The sequence below is a fragment of the Anticarsia gemmatalis genome, chromosome 12 (genome assembly GCF_050436995.1).
Source record: "Anticarsia gemmatalis isolate Benzon Research Colony breed Stoneville strain chromosome 12, ilAntGemm2 primary, whole genome shotgun sequence".
NCBI lineage: Eukaryota > Metazoa > Arthropoda > Insecta > Lepidoptera > Erebidae > Anticarsia > Anticarsia gemmatalis.
This window is the reverse complement of record NC_134756.1, coordinates 1,709,611-1,724,781: the sequence shown is the minus strand read 5'-3', so window position 1 is coordinate 1,724,781 and position 15,171 is coordinate 1,709,611. Positions and strand designations below refer to the sequence as shown.

The 15,171-nt window shown below is 34.2% G+C and overlaps 1 protein-coding gene across 3 annotated transcripts in view; it reads right to left on the bottom strand.

The window, feature by feature from the left end:
- The window catches only part of sdt (MAGUK p55 family member stardust), a 189,931-nt gene that overhangs the window by 156,588 nt on the left and 18,172 nt on the right, over positions 1-15,171 (bottom strand). For all 3 annotated transcript variants that reach the window (XM_076121312.1, XM_076121314.1, XM_076121313.1), the window contains one exon: positions 5,172-5,305. In XM_076121312.1, the coding sequence (XP_075977427.1) occupies positions 5,172-5,305 (134 nt within the window). The remainder of the gene's footprint in view (positions 1-5,171; positions 5,306-15,171) is intronic.

Genomic DNA, 15,171 nt, shown 5'->3' with positions numbered 1-15,171 from the left:
GTCGTAGCGTGGCGTGTGGCGTAGTTTGGAACCAGGTGACCGTATGAGAGTTGCTCAAATTAAATTAAAAAAATCTACAATGATATCAATATAATTGAAAAAATATTCTCCGTTTTTTTGTTTCACCGCGGGATTACTCGACCATCACGGGATTGCATCAAATCTGGGACTTCGTGTTCAACAGTCGTACAAAACGAAGACATTCTGTTAAAACAGTGATAATATAACCACCAATAGGTAAAAGACCGTAGCCTCACTAAAAAGTTAATACGTTTCATCGATTTATTGGTTAAAATTGATATCACTATGACATTCTCGCAGCCGGGAACTGCGGGCGTAACGGAAATGAAACTTTCCATTATGTGTACAACGCTTTATTTATAGTAGTCAAGGTTTAAAGTATCGATAATGAGGGTTTGTGTGCACCCGGACTTATTATTAATATGTTGAGTATGTAATAATTATTAGTAATTTTAATGGAGGTTCTTTTTTTATAATCGATTATTGGTTTTGTAAATCCAGTTGATCATCGTGGGAGGTTGTATTTTCAAGTTAATTGGGATATAATTTCTCTAAGTCATTTATCTTATTATTTGAATATTGAATAAGATGTCGTTTGAAATTTAAATATTATAAAATAAGAACTTCTATTCAAAACCTGGTTTAAATTTAAGGGATATTATAATAGAAAATACATGATTAAATAATTACGTTACATATTTTGCCGTTTTTATTTAACTGATTTGGCGATAACCAGTGACAATTCTTTAATATTAAGTATTATGATTTTAAGTATCTATGTGTGTTACAGTTATTGGTAGTACACGAATAACTGTAACACACATAGATACTTAAAATCACACCTTTTTTCCATTAACTCAGGCAGGGAGAGCGGAAAAAAATATAAGAGCATCACAAAATGCGATATGTTTACAGTCGATATTGTCAAGTATCGAGAGTTTGACATTTAAAATGGCTGTCAAAATAGTTCCCACGGAGCCCGCTAGAGGCGCTGATCAGATTTTGATGCAAAATCTTTCGATAACTAAGTAACCGGTTGTCGGTAGTCGATGGTAGTAGAAATTTGAGCTACAGTTTCACAAAATCTTTCGAGCTAATTTATCCCTAAAATCCACTCTCATCACATCTTTAAATGCCTAACAGATGACGTCAGTTTTTTATATAAATTCCATCACACAAGCACAATAAGTGCAGTGGAGTGGCGACCCCAATTAGCAACAAAAAACACCACTTAAGGGTTCGCGCACATTAACGACACGGCAACAAGTGGCGCTTTTAAAAACCTTATTGTGGCACATTTGTGTGAACTCGCCTTTTTTTCAATGTACAGATTAGTGTAGAATTGTGTATCGTTAAATGTGTATGGATAGATCTACGGATGTATATCTAAGAACTTTTTTAACCAGTGGGTCACATTTTCTGACAAATTAATAAATTAGTAACGAAATTATTTTTAATGAGATGCTTTATCAGGTAATCCTACATTATAAATACAGTAAGAATATTACGACATTTGAGTACTTCTTTTTTTAATCCATTAATGTCCCACTGCTGAGCAAGGGTCTCCTCCTAAACGCGGGAGGGATTAATTAAGTCTTGCATTCACCAAGCTGGTCGCTGCAACTTGGGAAGTTTCTGTTGCATGCCCTCAAGAAATGTATAAATGCCCTCAATAAATACTATTTGGCATTTTGAAAATTACTTTTATAATAGATTCTTTCTTTTATTTCATTCTTCAAATATCTTTTCTCTTTTTCTTCTACAACAAATAAAATAAATGTTTCAAATACTTCTATTATCCTTCAAACCATCTCTCTATTAGTACACTGCCTTATCACTAGTCGCTAAAGCAACAACAACAGTGAACTGACACGATAATCCTCAAGCAATTATCTGCAGTTCACTATTGACCGATATTCTCTACGTTTAATTAATCCAATGATGATTCCACACTATCAAATGGTTAATTAATTGTATAGTGTGTGTGGTGCAATGTTAAGGTAGAATATATGGAGGAGTAGTTGCATATTGCACTATTTAAAATTTTATTCTTTCACTAAAACTATGCTTTCAAAGAGTAAGATTCTTCTTTATGTGAGTAAATAAGAACCCAATAAAAATTTACAATTTATCTACACAAGTATAGTGCATATTCCATTTGAGATATCTACCCTTGTTAAAATGTACGAGTTTGTATAACGTCTGCTATCTTACCAAAGTACCAAGTACCTGTTGTCACACAACAACTCAATGGAACCAGTTGTTTTGACCGTCTGTCCCATTAGTCCCGTGATTTTTCTGCAACGGGACAACTGGCACCAAAACAGTGTCACTTGTCCCGCCACGGACAACTCAACGGGACTAGTGGGATAGACCCGAGTTGAGCTATGTTTTATGCTTTTAAAGTTGATGATAATTCATCATGAGAGAGTCGAAATGGGGTTTCGAAAAAAACGACGGAAAGAGTTAAATAGTCACTAAAACATCACAATCAATAAACGACCCTCTAAGCCTAACTAATAAAAAGCTTTTGTCTTGTTCAGTTTAGTAACTCAATTCAAGTCGAATCATCAGGAACATATAAGAAAACTAAATAACATTTTCTACATAAAGTGAGTGTAGTAGAATCCTTTCAGGTTAAATAGAAATATTGAAACAATCAGGCGGAGGGTGAGGGAGAGGGGGAGGGAATCAAGAGTGCTCTGCGAATGGAAGTAACGAATCGGCCGGAGATGACGGTATATACTAACTGGTTGGTGGTACAAATGAAGAGAAGATGGCGGTTTTGGTGACTAAGTTATGGAATGATTTTTTGCTGTCGTTAATATGTTTTAAATAGAAGTTTCAGATATGAGAAATATATTTAAGAGATAGGAGTGTAATTAAATGAACTAGTGCAATGTTTTAAACCAAAATAGAAACATGTAAAAAACCGAAAATGGCCGCTAATTATCTCAGCTATCAATCAAGCTGAATAAGATCTTGTGAATCATTATAAAATTTCTCCGTTATTTAAACCATGATTCGGATTATTATAAAGTTTGATGCAACATAAAATACGTAAATATCAAATCATTCTTTATGAGAAAAACTCGACTCTTCCAGAATAATTTTTAAATTGTGGAAATCGTCGATATTTTGTTTCTTATCATACTGCTCTTAAAATATTCAAATCTTTAAATAACACAACACCTACCACCACTTTTTCGTACAATCCCGCTCTCGCTACCTCTCATACCTTCCACCAGCTCAAACACAAGTGGCCCGCTGAAGTGTAGTGTCGGACTGAATGCAGGCCAACTGGCTCGCGTTCTATTGGCTTTGTTAATTTATTGCAGGCTACGATATCGGGACGTTTGCTTTACTTGTGACACAACTGACTGATCTACTGATGTTTACTTAAGATGGCTATGCCTTGACTCCTTGACTTTACGTGTTTGCAGAATATGATAACGGAATTTTAAATGAATGGGTCTAGATACAATTTTAAGAACATCTGATAGAAAAGTTTAATTATTGAATGGTAAATTGTGATATCCTTTATATTATTTTATTAAAATTTGCATGAAACATGAATGATTACGGTTCGAAATTCATCGCGAAATTCGCAGATATATTTTAGTTAGGTATAAAATACTTTCTAATTTATAAAATTAATAAATTAATTATAAAACATTGACGTATTTCATACGAAAAGAACCTAAATCAATATAATTTAGTACTAAAAAGTAGTTACTGTCTACTCACCCACGATTTATAGTAAATTACAGTTAACCAATTAACACTCAGTAATAATTTCAAGAAAACTCTCTTAACTTTCTTCACATCTACAACATTATTCCATTAAAATAATATCCCCGCTATATCTTACAACTTATCCCACACTTCTCTCAAGTGGCCTTATCCCGGCAGAGTGTCGGTTTGAATGCAGAATGCAGGCCAACAGCTCGCGTGCCTATTGTATTCGCTAATTCATTGCTGTACAATACTGGCCGCGCTCGCACTACTCAGGAAAGGGAGCGGTGTAGACACGCAATGGATAGTTAATTAGCTGTATAGGTAGTATACAAAGAAATAAGTGTATAGAATTCAGTGTTCAAAGAAGTAAAAATTATTGTATATACATATACGAGCTGGCTGATGTTAGTTTAAAATTATTATGTTTTACCATCTAAAGATAAGCATTGCCACATAATAAGGAGTAATAAGCATTTCTTTGATAGTATCCTAATATACTTTTTCAAGTTGTTTTACAAATTAGTAAAAATATACTTGGAACCACTCCATTTACAAGTACCCATATTCACAAGCAAAACATGATACGAATATTGACTGGTGATCCACATTCAATTTCGGAGTTACTGCGAGTTTAAAACATTATAAATTGATTTTTGTTGTCAATCATAAAGCAGTAGGCCTTTTGCAGTTAAAGAAACTAAATCAAATAGCTTATTAAATGACATGTGATGATACTACATAATAAAAGCCTTATTCATAATATATGTATACTTCTTGAATGACCTACTTATGTGATGAAAACCCTGAAACAATCACAACGTACACCCACGGCTATTAGCATTTATCGAAATGCGTCAAACCGTGTCAAATGTTGTAAACTGTACAATATGACGTGTTCGTTACACAATACTGTTGCAACGGAGAAATTCTTACGATAGCCATTTAATTGATACGTAATACAGGGAAATTCCTTTAGGTATTACTGTCTTTAGAGCTATTTTGGTGATTGATTAATTACATTTAAAGACATTAATTTGATCGGCTAGATTGCACTAGCCTGAATTTTCAACGTCATTTCATAATACTAAGCACCTTTTAGATTGAAAAAGACAACTCCTACACTAAAAATTTCTCTTTTGTCGCGGGGACTTTTACAAACATACGGACAACGAACACAAAATACAACCAGACCCGAAACAATTATTTGTCGATCGCACAAACAATTGTTCCGTGTAGGAACCCACGACCTCCCGATGCAATGGTAGCGGCGTGGCGACCTAATCCACTGCGCCACGGAGGCAGTCTTTTATCAGAAAATTTGAATCAGGACGTTATAGACCCCGATAAGAAAGGTCTTAAGTCTACAGGAAGACAAAGAAAGGTGAAGATAGAATGATCTAGAATGTATTTACCTCTACAGAGAGCTTGGACATGTCAACAGGCGTGATCCGCTTGAGCGCCGACAGCCGCTGCAAGCGCTGCCGAGCCTGCTCCTCCACTGCGATGAGGAACGCATCCTGGATTATGTTGTGCCCGATGTCTGATACTGTGGACAAAGTGATTACATATTAATATCATAACAAAACATGTAGAATATAGTCAAGAGATACAGAATAAGACAGCAGCTTTATATGTAAATAAATTGTTGTTTATATGAAGTTATAGTATAGTTGTGAGCTTATCAGCACGTTGCTGGATTCCTAAAATAATCCCAATCCTGTCTTGTTTTTACATAATCTAAGATTTTTCCCCATAATCTACATTTGAAGAAGCTACGCCTATAGATGTTCGAAAATTTCCTGATCTTTAAAAGCTGTAGATCCACTTTGATACAACTTATATGAGACATTGTAATTTCATCACTTTAACTACGACCCATACCCTCGTATTTTACCAGTAATAAAAAAGTTAGTTTAATAATAAATTATAGGTATTTTTTAAATCATTTCTCTGCGTTCGTACATAAAGGATATTGTAAGTCCATCACTTCCATTTTCCATTAAACTCCTCAGAGGAAGATAACTAAGGTATAATATGAATACGAACAGTACCATAACCATAATCTTTATTATATTCCATGACCATAACGAGACCAGCTCCAATCAATAATTGCAATCAGACCTTGAATCCGTTTGACATACTAATTATATCTTAAGTGTGCTTAGTTATTACTTATAATTTTTATTAATACGATGTTTGTTAGAAGTTTCTAATGATAAAATTAAATAATTACTGCAATCAGTAAAATTCAAGGATCAGACGTAGGCAACAATTTTCAGCAAATAAAAAACGATGTGGGATGATCGGCGGGCATAAACTAGAATTGTAATTTATTTGAATAACTATTTTTGTTTTTACGAGTGTATTTACTATACTTTAAGAACTCGACCTACTCATGCAAATGAGGGAGGTTTTTATCCACAAGAAATCAACATACCGATGACTTTCCGAAGTTATGTTTGTATAAAATAATTATCACTTGCTTAGCACTTGGCCAGCGTGGTGGACTTTCAAGGCATAAACTCTCGCTTGCCCAGCAGTGGGATAGAAATGGGTTAACAAAAGTCTACTAAAGTTTTAGAAAAACTTTATCCAGATGTTATCTAATCTAATAAATAATTTAAATCAAGTTTAATCGTGCAGTCTGAAGATGTGGATAGCGCGCAAATCGTCTGTCGTAATTAATATTCAGCGCGCAGTTGAGCACCAGATGACTCAGGGCATTGTTGCTTGAGAATACGTTTGAGTTGCTTTACTGTAAGTATTGGTACAGAGAGTCTAAAACCATTTAGCAGCGAATTACATACACAAAAAAAGTTAGTACATACATACATCAAATCACGCCTTTTACCCACAGGGTTAGTCAAAGACCAGAGAACGCGACTTGGTATGTTCTTTACAAACATCACTTCCTTCATTTTACATCCATACTTTTTTTAGTGAATAACTAAAAACTTATAATCCTTAACAAAAATTGACTGTTTGGGAAAAAAATATGTACGTGTACGCTACGAAGATAAATCGTATTTGGTATCCATTTGGGTTCATAAAAGAAAAAGAAATTTAGGACCTTGCAAGCTCAAGTTCAAAATAAATATCTAAAATGTGATATTAGATTTTTAGAGTCTAGAAATTATACAAACAGAAAGTGAAACTGATTAATCATTTTATTTTACACAAAACCAGCTCGTAAACAAAAGTGTCAGTATTTCCGTATAAAATAAAAACTTCGGTCAGTAGTAAATACAAAAGTCTTAAAAGAACAGAAATAATAAAGAAAAGTGTACGAATTTGAAATAATGATAGTAAATAAAACATGGGGACGCAACTTTGAGAAACTCAGTCTCACAATGAACGCACTATATCAATATTGATAGAACAAGTTTGAAGTGTAGTTCGGTCCGTGTGATTGATTTAACGTTTTGCAGTTTGAAGCTTGTGAGCTGTCACAATGATTTAAGATACTTTCAAAATACGATACAATAGTTACTATGGTGAATATGAATAATTTGTGAAGATACTGAAATAGCTACATATTAGAACGCGAAGCTTCGGGACTATTTGCCGTGATAAACGCAAAATGAGGCGCTCATAGCCAGTTGCGTACACGAGTCGGTAATCGATCTGTGGGTTAAGCATTTTATAGATGGGTGACCGGCGTGACCGCATAGTGGTATTTGAGCTAAGCGCATTCGTCGTACTTCGGAGGGCACGTTAAAAGCCTGAAATATGCTGCCGTATAGTAATAAGTCTACAAACTGTCTTCAAGTTTAGGCAGATCAATAAATTGGTATCGGACCTAATTTATAATAAAATCTTATAATTGAACCATCCCTTAAAACTTTATTTTACCCTCAACTAAAAGAACACTATCAATAAACGAAATAAACCACCTAAAAACAAACTATCACATCATTCAAACATACTTTATTCATCATCTAAAACACACACAATATTATCAATACAGTCCACGTACAAAACACCCTGTTTATAAGTTCTAAGTGAAAAGATATCAAGATATAGAATATTCGAGAAGGTACAACAGATGGCGTGATAATCGTAAGGACAATCGCTACCCCGATTTGAATATTGGTATGATATTTTTTTGTGTTATAGTAGCGCGATTCTTAATACTATCGACTATCGACAACCGGCTTAATCAAGAATTGTTGCATAAAAATCAGATCAGCGCCTCTAGCGGGCGCCACAGAAACTATTTTGCAGTAAATTTTAAATGTCAAACTCTCTATACTCGTCCGTACCTATCGTAGAGAATCGTGCTATGGGGGTTTAGTACATTTTTTAAACCCCGGAAAAGTTTTTCGATCGACGTCTTAGTTATTTGTTTGACGTTTTGACAGATATTATATAATGACGAAATATCGTGCATTCGGGAAAAAATCGTAATTGAAGTAGACATGCCGTTTTCCGTTAGCGATTCTATAAAATCTTTTGGTAAGAGTAACTTTAAAGAATCGTCAGTAAAATAACGAAAAGTCGAAGAAATCTAATTGTATATTCTGACACAGTTTAATAATTCTGGATTCGTTTCTTCGTTCAAACAATAAAACACTGCACTATGTTACATCAAACAAAATACGATATTTAATTTTGATAATAGTAAAAAAATAACCAAAAGCCAGTCAATATTTATATCAAAGCTAAGAAATATATTTCTATAATGCAATAAAATCTCTCCAATTTTCACTTTTTATCGTCCATTTCCACAATATGCAAATAAGAGACACGTAACAGGATAATACGACTAGCATAGTAAAAGATTTAATCAAGCGTTTGATTAAAACTTCTATTCCTGTCTTTAATTTATCTTGTTAAGGACCCAGCTGGTTGCTGGTTAATCAACCGGTTACCATTTATGACGATTTCAAATGAGTAATTCAGTTTTGTGTTTGAAGTAGCTGAAAATAGTCTGCTATCTATAGTCTTCCCATCTTATAATCCTCATATAGGTGTCATTTTTGGCAAAGGACGCTGTCCATACTCCATAATTTTCCATTCCATCATTTGTTAGATTTAAAAAAAGGCATTTTCTACTCTAGGTATTAATATAGTTTCGCATTGACTTTACAAACATACAAAAACGGATAAAAAATTCGACTAAACCCGTAGTACTAAATCCGTCTGACAAAAAACTTAACAAGGCAGTCACGTAAAGGGTAGCACGGTAGTAGACCACCCTAATTACTTAGCCATAGATCTTCAAATCAAAATAATTTAACCCATTAATGTCCCACATTTGGGCTAGGGTCTCCTCCCGTAATGAGGGAGGGGTTAGGCTATCAAATACTAATTGCGTAATAAAGTTATATGATATCTTTAGAAAGACAATTTCAACAAGAAAAAAAAAACAGTAGAGAAATTCCTTTTACGAAACATATTTTCGGTCCCATGGATGCAAAACCTATTGACACCGGCCACGTCACCAATCTCCGGGCTGCATGCGGCTGAATGAATTTCCTAGCAGTCTCAATTTCACTTTTGAAATGAACCCTGAACGTCGACATTCGCTTTTGTTCATAGAAGCTCCGTCCCATGAAATACGCTAAAATCCTGTCGAGTTTTGAGCACATTTTGTAAGGAGAAAACCATCGCAGGCTAAGGATCAAATCATCAACTTTAACATTACATTTTTATTCTAGTTGCAACTATAACAAGCTGTTTAAAATATTTGTTTTTCAGATATAGCCAATGCAAATAGAGCCGAGACATCAATCCAGAAAAAAAGGAATTGAGAACACTCGTTTTTGAAAGCCGGGTACATGGTAAATCATAAATGGTTGATCCTTAATTTGCTGTAGGCACAGACTAATTTTTGTATGGAATAAAGGCTTTATTTTAACTACGTCTTCCCTATTTTAAGAAATAGTCCTATTGTTACCTTTCTAAGCCACAAAACGCACAATATACACCTAGTTCAAAACACACCATTCGTTTCAAACTAATATTCAACACAGTGTAAAAAAGTACTTCGCAAATACGGACCATAAAAATGAAAAATGTGTCTCTACTGAACACTTTTGTGAGAAAAGCGAAGGTTTGAGGCAAAGCCTTGCGTTCTGAGCACTTTAGCGCGGTCATTTCGCGACTTGTAAAATTTTATTTCTGAGATATGGAAATGGGTAATAGGGGCTGTTTGTCATCGTAAAGGGGGAGAGGGAATTAGTATTGCTTTTGCAAGTGAGTTATAGGCTGGTGGAAAGTGAGGAAGTTTTAAAATAAGGTATAAAGTATTTCAAGAAATATTTGACATTTAAGCATTGTTAAGATTAATTTTCTTACCATGGTGTGTTTTATATGTAATGCAATTTCAAAATCCATTATGGAGTTTACTTTTATAGTATCTAATCACTGAGTATGTGGTTTATAGCAGTAAAACCTCTATTTTAAAGTTATAAACAGAAAATCCGAACAAATCGAAAACCTCTTCTTTTGAAGTCTGTTAAAAATGACCTGCGGATAATGCACGAAAAAAATAACACACAACCACACTTTATAGTAACACGTTAGATACGTTTGCAAAGAAACATATTGACAATATCTCCACACATAATCTTATCGTAATCCTCAACTTCTTCCTTAATTAAATTAACTAGGTACCGAAAAAACACTCATCATCACACACAATACTTCAGCATGACCAAAATAAAAGCGCAAGAACATCATGTCATTACAAAATATGAACTAACTATTCAAGCCGCCATGTTTGTTATAATTCCACAAGTTGTTTGATCACCGGCCATCCGTCGCCATTGATAAACTTACAAGTACTGCTCGTGTGTCACCTATTGTTTCATTCTGTGTGTTTTAGAATATCTTGTAAAGGTTTTACGTCATTTTGTTGTAGTGAGTTTTGGTTTGGTACTTTATTTTTCTTTGGAAGTAAAGTTCGATGGTAATAGAAATGTGTATCCTAATACAAAATACAAAAAAAAAATACAAAATACAAAATTATTTATTCCTTCAATTGGTGGTTTACAATCAGTTTGTGATTGGAGCCTACTTTTAAGCAAATAATGCTTGTATTAGTAGACCAAATACCATTGAAGGAAAAGCCTTATTTGCTTTAACGAGATACTGTGTCGTCCTGGTCGATTTCGGCTGAGAATTTTTTAACAGAAAATCTCAAAAACTAATTTTTTGGCCCGACCCAGGATTCGAATCCAAGACCTCTTGCCACTACCGACCGCGCCACAAAGACTACTGACATTTTTTTACATAAACAGTACATACAATTTCTGTTAAAACTCTGTTATTCAACTCAGCTTAAAGGGTTGTGTAAAGCGTCTGTACTGCAATGGATTTAATACGAACTCACGACCTCTAGGCCTTGGGTCAACTGCTTCGATAAAAAAAAAGCCGCTTTAGAATTACGAATTAATCTGAAACAATATATGACTCTATAATATCTAAAATTGACGACCATATTCGTAGACTAGCCAGACGTTAGCATGCATCAAAGAATCTACAACTGGACCTCCGGTAATGCAACTAAAACTACGTACTAAGAGCACAAAATTCTTCATTCTTTCATAGCTAAATATTGAACTTAACTTGACACAACTTGGAGGCTTCAAGTTAGCCCACAAATAGCCACATACGCGTCCTTGTATAAAAACTAGACCTCGGACCCGAGCGGAGTACATATACTATATACAGTATATACCGTTCATTCTATCCGCTGGCACTGGAATGTATACTAAAAACTGGTTCCCTACTTAACTCACGAGTAACTGACCAAGAAAACATCTACCTTAAAGAAAAAAACAACTCTATGTCACCACATATAAGGTTTATTTCTCTGTGGGGTTCTGGCGTTCGCTTTCTGATGCCTAAGATAGGTGATACATCATCATTAGATAAAGTTTGAAGGAATTTGAAGTTTATAAGTTTTGATTTAAAGGTTGGATTTGATTGAATTGAATTTTGATGATGATATTACATATTTCAAGGGCTCGTGTTGTACGGATATTTGTTTTAGATGGCAGTTTAATGTGTTTGCAATTTAGTTTAGTCTTTAGTTCTCACGGGGTTAGTAAGAAATCTCATAGAAATATATACCTCTTACCTGCTATCTTTGTCACAAGTCATCGTCTTTAGGAATGTACCCATTTTGAAGGACATCATTAATAGACTTCAGATACACTTTATGAGAAAATGACACAGATTATGTGAATAGTAGTAAACATTTTAAACTTTTCAGTACATGACATTTCCAGACACGCATTTCAGACAAATTACATGAATTATTTAGATAAATCTTGATGCATAGAAATTTAAAAAAAGTTTACTTTAATTCACCTAGGTACATACACCTTGGTCAATTAAATAAACTTTAACTTATTGGGAAATCAAAAAAAAATTTTTTTACTCACAATAATATATGTTTTTAAACGTTCATGATTGTAACAAAATTGAAGTCTCCTTCTGCCTTATCCAGAACTCTACATTACAACCTTTACAAAACCATATTAATTAGTTGAAAATCTCTTCACCCCTACGGAGAACCGGCGTGATACTACCCTAACTCGTCACATAAACATCACATTACATAAACGACCACTATTAAATATGATCCCTTCCTCCTCTGAGACCTCCTCTGGGAGTAATCCCTCCTAATAATCCAGCCCACTGCCTCTCCGTAGGGAACTGCCTTTTACACAAGTAGGTAATAGATGATAATTAATTGTTATTTAAGAATATGATATGTCCAGCAGTAGGATACAAATATGGCTATAACAAGTTATTCTAGCGAAGTTTGATTGATTTTCTGTATCTTTTACGCAGGTCCAAGTCCAAAAAAAAAATAGTACCGGTCTTTAAAGGCGAAGTCAAAAGTCAGCATGAAAGAAATTATAGAGCAATTAATTAGAACAGTTTTGGAAGGACTGAACCAACCCTATCACCTAAGATGTCAACATTATTCATGAATAGCAAAGCCAAAATCTGATGTATATTGCCTAAGTAATAAACATGGAAATCCTCGCAATATTAACGAATTAGGTTTCTATTTAACAAGCTGGCAAAACTACAATAAGTAAATTACGTAAGAATTGCAAGTGTCCTCACGTTATATTCCTGTAGAGCCCTTCCTTTCATTTATATGGAAAGAGAAAGATCATCACAAGTACATTTACGTTGACAGCTAATATAACCTTTTACTTAGATATTTATAGGAGATGAAGTAAGATCCACAATTAATTCGTTACGCCATAAGCGACATTAATCACTACAGACTCACTTCCTTGTGTGAAACCGTTTTAATTTCATTAAGATATCGGATTATTGCAACATTATTGATTATTCTAGACACGTGTAATGTGTATAATTATAATATTAAATCAATATTAAAGACAGGAGTATTATTATGAAGTCTATACTAATAATATACTTAATGTGAAGGTTATTTTTGGAATTTCTATTCCGATTTTGACAATTGTTTCTATATTCGGAAGCTAGTTCCTTAGAAAATATACTGATATTTTTCAAAATATTTGTAACTAGCTGACCCGCGCAACTTCGCTTGCGTCACATAAGAGAATTATTATTTTTTCCCGTGTTTGTAACATTTTTCACTGGTACTCTGCTCCTATTGGTCGTAGCGTGGTGATATATAGCCTATAGCCTTCCTCGATAAATGGGCTATCTAACACTGAAAGAATTTTTCAAATCGGACCAGTAGTTCCTGAGATTAGCGCGTTCAAACAAACAAACAAACAATCAAACAAACAAACAAACAAACTCTTCAGCTTTATAATATTAGTAAGTATAGATGAACTGTAAGACAATGTAATTATTTATTTTTTAATTACTGAACACTATTCATTAAACGAAAAATTTGATCTATTTTATCATATACCTCGTATATGATAAAATAGATCACGACATTAAGTGATGATCATAATCATCACTTAATCTCGTGGTGAATGTGTGTGTTCTCAAAAGTAGTCAGATCACTTAAAAATCAATAGTGTTGCGAGTTGAAACCAGACACAATTAAGAAACAAAGAAAATATTCACCAAAAATTCCAAGTAACCATACTATTATGATTAACTAGATAAATGTAACCTCAACAAATAGCTTTTCTAGTTAAAAACGTGATAATATCAAATAATAACGCATTCTAGATGTCAATACGTGTGTTTGTGCGTCAAGTCTCAACTCACGCGCACGTACTGTCATGGCGCAACGCTTACGATGATGCGTTTTGTCAAACAATCACAAAATTCACTGCCTTTGTAGTGTATACTACTACTGAAGAGGAGAATTATGAGGTCTAAGTTTCGAATCCCAGGTCAAGCAAAGACGGGTATTCTAATTTAAATTGGAAAATTCTTAATAGTAGCCCGGAGTTTAGTAACGGGCGCGGTATATAGCGAAAATACCCTTATATTATATACGACTGATATTGTGACTGGTGAATGGTAGGTGTATTTAGACCTGCACTGGTGTGTTTTAAGGTCCCAGAGCTCTCATCATCAAAGAAGGTTACCGGGGGGGGGGTTTAGTGGCAGCACCACATAACCCGGGTTTTCCCCCCAGAAAATTCGGGTACCCTAAAGGATTTTTCCCCTAGAGAAAAAAATGTATTTAGAACTCTGTTTACATCTTCGGGTATAACAAACGTTATGTTATGTATGTACCCTATAACCTGGAGTTTGGCTATATACCTATATTTAACAGGTTCTCTTCGTGGACTAGGCTGGGTGCTATTCGAACGTGTGCTCTAGATGGACTACCTCATTACATGGGACTAACACTGTGAATAACGAAACGTGTGTGTCATACACCTCTATCTAAATCTTCCGGTATAACAGGCATGATGTTATGTATGACAAATGCAATTGAAGGTTTTGTCCATCAATCAGTGTTATCGAAATATCCGACGCACAATAGATTTAGTAAAGAACCAGTTTGAAACGTACTACATAGTATTACTTGATTGAGTTTTGCAATTTTGTTACTGTAAGAATGAAACAATGGGATCATACTCGTAAATAAAGGTGCAGATGACTATTAGAAATGTGATATAATGAAGCTTTAAGATAGAGCATTATCCCTACCTATCACAAAAGTTTCTTCGTGTCTGTATGGCTGTTTAGATACAAACTTAAAATCTACTGGACCGATTTTCACGGGGTTTTCTTCAATATATGTAAAGGTTTAAGGTATGTAGTTATTCCTGAGAATGATTTTGTAAGGTTATGTGAAAACTGACACTTGGATGGAATCAGGGCAAGCTGCTTGCATAGTATATTTGCCAGACGCTATGTTATACACAGCGATATTAATATTTAACTAAGAAATTGCCTATTCTATAAACTGCTTTTAAATTATTGTTGTAAAAGTTTTTTGGCGTAATCAGATACTGTTAGATTTGATGAATCTATTAA